Consider the following 7,256-nt stretch of genomic DNA (forward strand, 5'->3'; position numbering starts at 1 on the left):
CTGCCAACTGGCGAAAGGACACAGCCAAAATACTGGACTTTACACACCCCTACTTGTTCCAAGCAGGCCGTGGGATTCAGTCAGCATTGACTTTGTCCTAGGATTGCCTAGAACGCAGCGGGGATATGATTCAGTGATGGTGGTGGTAGACAGATTCTCGAAGATGGCTCATTTCATTCCTTGCCGGAAAACTAGTGACGCCACATACGTGGCACACCTGTTTTTCACAGAAGTTGTTAGATTACATGGCTTACCTAGGACTATTGTTTCAGACAGGGATGTGAAGTTCACAGGACATTTTTGGCGCACCCTGTGGAAAAAGTTGGGCACGCAATTGAATTTCAGCTCTGCGTATCATCCGCAGACTGATGGACAGACAGAGGTGGTGAACAGGAGCTTGGGAAACTTATTACGAAGTTTGACTGGAGAAAATTCACGATTATGGGATCGAGCTCTTGCCCAGGCAGAATTCGCTTATAACGATTCGCCCAATCGTAGCACCGGATTTAGCCCATTTCAGATTTTGTATGGTATGCATCCTCGGGGAATACATGAACTGCGAGATTTGGGAAAGCTAGAACGGAGAAGTGCAGATGGGGAAGATTTTGCTGAAGCAATGAGCGAGCTTCATGAAAAAGTCAAATTGAGATTGCAGGACAGCACACAAAAATACAAACAGCACGCAGACACAAAGCGACGAGAGGTGCATTTTGATGTTGGGGATGAGGTCCTTGCGCACCTGCGCCGGGAACGGTTTCCTAAGGGCACATATAACAAGTTGAAATACAAGAAAATCGGTCCATGCAAGATTCTGCGAAAGTTTTCAGCCAACGCTTATGAAATTCAGCTGCCACCTGACATAGGCATATCACCTATATTCAACGTGGCAGACCTGTTCCCATATCACGCCCAGGCGGAAGATGATAGTACGGTACAGCCAGAACGGGACACCCAGTTAGAGAGCAGTCCTTGGAAGAAGCAGTTACCTTCGGCCCGGACCCATGAAATTGAAGGAATCCTCAGCACCCAGGTAGCCAAGAAGACGCGCAGAAAGGAATATCTGCGTTACCTCGTCAAGTGGAGAGACCGTCCAATGGAGGACAGCTCGTGGCTCGACGCGGCGCAGATTCAGAAGGCTGGTTATTCGGTGGAGGAGCTCATGGAACGGAGCCATGAGTTCTCTTTTACCCCGGAAGCCTGATGCAGGAGCATCTGGTTAACAGGGTGAAGTCAGAGAGAAGGCAGACATGGTTTCTGAAAAGGACAGGAGACGAGAAATAGCTCACAGAACGGACAGCAAGTCTGTCTCGTTCTTATGTTTTTTTTCTTTTCCTTTCAGTTAGTTTTATTATTATCTGTTGTTATTTTAGTTTCTGTTCAGAATGTCTGAAATATTGTAATAAGTTCTAACTAGGAATAGTAATAGTAGTTAGAGTCATTAGCCACTTAACAATAATTTACTATTGTAAAGAACAGACCAAGGAAAACAAGTTAACCATCAAGAAATGTCACATATGTAATAACTGTTGAACTGAAATTGAACAACTGCCAGCAGTTATCTAACTGCATAGAAACAATGTACAAGAACGCGAGCAAGCAAGCCCAGAGGGGTTCAGCAGCGGAGCAAACAAGAGAGTAATAGAAATAAAGATACATTTCCTTCATTTTACAGTGCACAAAGAAATAATTCTTATATGCGTCCTCAGGAACAAAAGACTGTACATTAAAATGTTGTGTCAATAATTTATTTTTATTTTCATATACAAAAGTCCATTACAGTCCTTGACAGGCTACGAACTGGCAGAATAAGAAAGCAAGCACACGAGAGGTGGAACCGACCAGCACCCACTACGGGTTCATGCCAGACAAACACAGTTACCAGGTAAGCAAACAAAACCGACAGTGAACGAGTTCCCTTTCCGCTTAAATTTGCAACATTTTATCTCAGCATAAATATCCATAGAACAGTCCATCTCAGCACAACCTAACAGCGTTGCCGCAGTTACCAAACCCTACCTAGTTTACGGCCAAGGGTTTGACAAATCTAGAAACCCAAGCCACGACTAAAGACCATACATCTCAGTAACTAGCAACCGGAGCCAATGACAAAGACAAGAACCTAATACAGACGAGAAATAAGAGCAAGACTACCCGGAAAGAGACCAGAACAGTCGAATGCCATTGCCAACGAACTAGTGGACGACCACACCTGTAAAAGAAACGAAGGGTGGGGAGTTAGTTTCCCAAACCCTTGAATGAAAGCTGGAGCTATAAAGACTGAGAACAAAAACAGAGAACGAACAAAGAAGGTGACCATACCTGAAAGGTGAGCCGCGATAGCCAGCAAGAAAACCTCGAACCAGAGAGCCCTGCTCACAGAGGGGCCGAGGTCATTAGAACCTGTACAAATTGTGGTGAAGAAATTCCAGCAGGGAACGGAATCATACCTTTTCAAATAGCCGAGAGCCGAAGAGGGAAGACCCCAGAAATCCATCAACCTTGGAGACTGTCAAGCCGAGAGCGAACCCGAGCACCATTAAACCATAACAACCAAACAACTAAGGACTGTTAAGGAAGACAAGACCAGACAGTGCTAAGGCAAACGACAAACAGTGGAGAGCGCCTACAGCAGAGAGAGTGAAACAAGCATATAACGAACAGAGACAACTTACCAAGGAGATACCAAGTCGTCGGGCAAACAAACCGAAACAGGAGCGAAAGAGCGCAGTCGAGCTCTAACCATACCACAACAGAACAGGCCGGAACCGCATAGGGTTTCACCACAGGCCGAGCAACAACCAGCAAAAACAAAATAACGCAGAGACTACCGAACCAACCACCGGGAGACAATAATAGACCCAAAGGCGCGAATAGGGTGAAAACCAAGGCGGGGATTTGCCAGGATCCCGAGGAGGACAGATGTCCACCAAATAGACTGTGTTAGTACATGCAAGTTGATTGCATATCAAACCGAAATCAATTCCAATCAAACGTATACTGTCCAATTCGTAAAGTAGAATCCACATCAGCTGAGGTGAGGCGGGACCACGTGGGTTGGCCCCATCAAATACCATAGTATCAAATATCATTTCATTAAGCAAGTTAAGTCTTCCGTTTAGATTCCGTTTTTACCTAAAGCATGAACTGAATATTTGAATTAACATTCATGCAAAGTTGCTACTTTACATGTAGATTTTGAGTCCACATAAATATATGTGTGCGGATAGATGGTAATCCCTTTAAGTTATTTTTATATTTATTGAATTTACTCAAAATTTACCATTTAGTAAAATTCACAAATAACTATTTAACATTCAAACATGATATATTGGAAAATATAAGAGATACCCGCTTATAAATGATTATTTTTCGGGCCTATAGTCCCAGAAAAACAATAAACAGTAAGAAGATATCGGTTTAGCCTTAGGGGCATGAATCGAATACATCCGATGATAAATAGTCATCGTAATAATAACAAAATGATTGAGAAGAAAATAATCTGACAGCAATGACGAAGCCTGAGTAATTATCTATTTATATCTATATCGAGCCCATGGCGAACAAAAGAGATCCTCCAAGCAGGAAGACACCACCGATGCGGTACGAAGGCGAGGCTGTGCTCGCCCCGTTTGTTGACGACGATGGTGTTTGCACTGAAGGCGGGTTAGCTGCCGACGATGGGGAAGGCGCTCCGACTGTTGGCGTCGCGGGAGCGGTGGATGATGGGGAAGGCGAACCAACAGTTGTTGGTGCGGTGGGAGAGGCCGATGATGGCGACGGCGATTGGACAGTTGGTGTTCGAGAACGGGCGGGCGAGGGGGATGGCGCTGTTCCGTTCTTCTTTGAAGTGGAGGCGGCGCCGACGGTTATAGTGAGCTTCATGCCGGCTGAGCAGTGACCCGTGATTCCGCAGACGTAATACTTGGCGCCCGTGCTGTCCAAAGTAATGGTGTCGTTTCCACTGGTGTGTGTTGCCAAGGGATTGGTAGTGAGGCACGAATCATACGCCGCCTTGTTCACCACCAGCGCATTGTGCGTGCCCGGCGTGTATTTGAACACTGCATTATATTCATTCAATAATCAGTACTCATCAATGTCTTCATTAGGTGCAACAGTATCATCAAATATCAGTATTGGGTTTTTGCTATAATTTGTGTTTTTACATACCGAGTTTGTCGCCCACAACGAATGTTTTGCCAGAAGCCCAGGTATTATAGTTGACGCCCAGAGTCCACTGTGCGCTGTCACCGACGGTGTAGTCTGTAGCCAAACAATTAAATGGCAAAACCATCATTGCCACTGCCACCACAAGTGCAATCCACAGTCCCTGCTGCCCCATATCTTCCGCTAAAATTACTGCCAATATCCGCCATCGAAACAAAGAAATTAGCAAGCCATACATCGAAATTTCTAAGAAGATACATCACAAGGTCACTGCGTTCTACAATCAAAACTACCAGATTAGAGAACAATACAGAGGGGCATAATTAAACAACAGTCCATGCGGGCAATATCAATGAACAAAGATCAAAGAGCATACAAAATGCCGTGAAGTGTCGAAGTGATTTTGATGGTGTAGCTGCTACAGGTTCCGAGATAGCTCTTTGGATGAAGTGAACAAAGTATTGTGCTTCAATTTATGGAATGAGAAGATTGGATATATGGGAGTCTGAGAACAAAAAGATTGAATATATAGGACTCCCGACGCGGTTCGTAGCCGGCACGGAAGACTACCAAAGCCATCCATGTCAATAGTCATCCATATTCCATCAATATATTAGACATACACAGCCGAGTCGCCAGCGACCTACAAAATCTCTGGGCAGGGCCCAGGAGGCCGCGTGGCTCATAATTCCCACGAGTAAAGCTCCGATTCCCTTACTTCCTAATCAGCTTTAATGGCTAAAGGAATCCCTGAGAAAAGGACGTACAGGCACTTTGCTTTGAATAAGTCTTCGTGCGATAATTCATTTACCGGTATAGTTTGGGAAGGTTCCTACGTATGCTTCGTCAGAATAGTTTGAAGATTTTTTCTACCAACTTTCACACGTTATCTATGTTATAATATTTGAAGAACATGTCACCAATGGCAACAACGCACGCGTTGTCCAGAAATGGTGACTACACTCCTTTGCAAATGGGTCAACAACATTTTTCTTTCCTAATTTTTTTTGTTACACGTTCAGGTTATAGAACACGTCTTGATTTTGACCACTTCCACCGCCTAATTTGTTCTTTGTCAAAATGTTTTTCTATATTCTTTCACTGTGTTTGTAAGAGTTGTTTAGGATTTTAAGGTGGGTGGTCGGGAGTATCATTTTTTCTCCTAGACACATGTAGTTTGTTCTCGTCTCTATGTTCTTTCATTTTAATTCAATTATATAAAGAAATACATTTTTCAAAGATATACGTTAACTGAGTGTAATAAGGTGAGCATAATTTATTTTTCTATGTACACAAATTCAATTTTGCAAAAAAAACATATCAATTAAAAAACTACTATCTTTAAATAGTGTAATATATATGGTTGAAACATATCACTTTCACTTATACTAATATTTCAATGAATCATTAGAAACCTGACGCGAGTAAATAGAAATCATTCTCGTCACTACAAAGTTATGCGAGTTTTCAGATTTTTATTATGCTCTTCATATATATATACAAATAAATAAATAAATAAAAGGTATATTTCAATTTTATTTATAAAGATAGAAATGTGTATTGAAACTGTTTTTTTTTCCGAAGGTGGTAAAACCTATCAACTCAGGTGTCAAACCAACAGTGAGGACAGCCATCTCTGGCTGCTATCCGTGAATGTTGGGTTTGACTCATCACTGTTAAATAGGAAAACCACGCCACCTGGCATAACCCTGCTGGTGTATTGAAACTGTTAAATTCAAATTAGATATTTATTTATTTATTTTACCGATTTAAAATAGTTTTATATATGGGTAATTATTAAATTTTTGAATGTTAGTGTGATTTAAGTTTTGTAATGGTCTAATAGGTATCTTAAATAGATTTTGCATGTAAAAATTGTGGACTTGAGAATTTGATATATCCATTAGCTTTTTAGGTTGCACATTCATTTATTGCATCAATTTATTGGATTAAAATTTTGGATCTCTATGGTTTTATAACTAGGGACATCATATTTTATGTTAGAAAGAAGTTTTGGCTTGTTGTAATGTCTTCCTATGAATAGAACATAGCAAACACATTTTTCTTTAGATAAGCTACCACCATTCTAGCTTGGATATATTGTTTATATATATATATATATATATATATATATATATATATATATATATATTAATAAAATTTGATTTTCAATGTATTATTATGTTTTATAGAAGCTCTATTTGTGTTTTTATTTATATTTCTTCCTTTATTTCATTCTCAAAACTATCTTGATTAGTACCGTTATATAATTCTTCTCTTTGTTATTTCTTTATGCATGTCCCGAACAAGTTAGGGTATAGGGAGTTGTCTCTTCAACCAATTAAACCTGGGGAATATTATTCGCATCTCCCCAAGTCGTCTCCCATGGCAGAAGAAAGGAGCATTTATGGTTCAAAAAATCTGATTAAGTTGTTACTCAGGCGAAGCCCTTATGTGATAAAAAAAATGAGATGATGAATTGTTTTGGATGTCTACTAATGGTGGTAGAGAAACCTTCAATAAGAAATCATATTAGAGGTGTGACACTCCTTGAAGTCTAGATGGACACAAATGCTTTGTAGAAATGGTTAAATTTCTTAGTTGGTTATTATTGCATACGAAAATAATTTGAAAACAAAAGGAGCACTTTCACACTCCTTAAGTCCATTCGTTATATCAAAACTTTGGTGGAATAAATATTGGGAGAGACATATTATAGATGAATCTATAACATTTAGGATAGAACCCACTTGGATGAATTTTCTTGTTTCCCTCATGAAGGAATTCCACTCCATTGAAAACTATAATGACCAATCGACAAGATGGAAACTCTGAAAAAGGAGAAAAGATGGTATCATAGTACATTCTAAGTATTATTTTATTTGGAACTTCATACTAAGGTATCATAGTAGCCATATAGGTACATCCAAAAGATGGAGTTCTTGGACATCAATTATGGGAGGCATAAATTATACATGTAAACTCTAAGTGAGGTTATTTTCAAAACATTACAAAGTTTATGGCACGTGGAATAATGTTGAATCATGGTTGTGACCTATACTAGCAAAATATTCATCCAAGGAGTTGACCTT

At 40.3% G+C, this 7,256-nt stretch overlaps 1 protein-coding gene across 1 annotated transcript; it reads right to left on the bottom strand.

Annotated features, from left to right (window-relative positions):
• Window positions 1–3,306: 3,306 nt before the first annotated feature.
• LOC149266628 (blue copper protein 1a-like) lies at window positions 3,307–4,384 on the bottom strand. Its single transcript, XM_089397104.1, has 2 exons — window positions 4,168–4,384; window positions 3,307–4,058 (listed from the first exon to the last, which is right to left on the bottom strand). Exons 1-2 carry the CDS (start codon window positions 4,337–4,339, stop codon window positions 3,541–3,543), a joined length of 690 nt encoding a protein of 229 aa, XP_089253230.1. The 5' UTR covers window positions 4,340–4,384; the 3' UTR covers window positions 3,307–3,540.
• Window positions 4,385–7,256: the final 2,872 nt, after the last annotated feature.

The sequence above is a fragment of the Pinus tabuliformis genome, chromosome 6 (genome assembly GCF_031772625.1).
Source record: "Pinus tabuliformis cultivar Carrire ecotype Pingquan chromosome 6, CPIR1, whole genome shotgun sequence".
NCBI lineage: Eukaryota > Viridiplantae > Streptophyta > Pinopsida > Pinales > Pinaceae > Pinus > Pinus tabuliformis.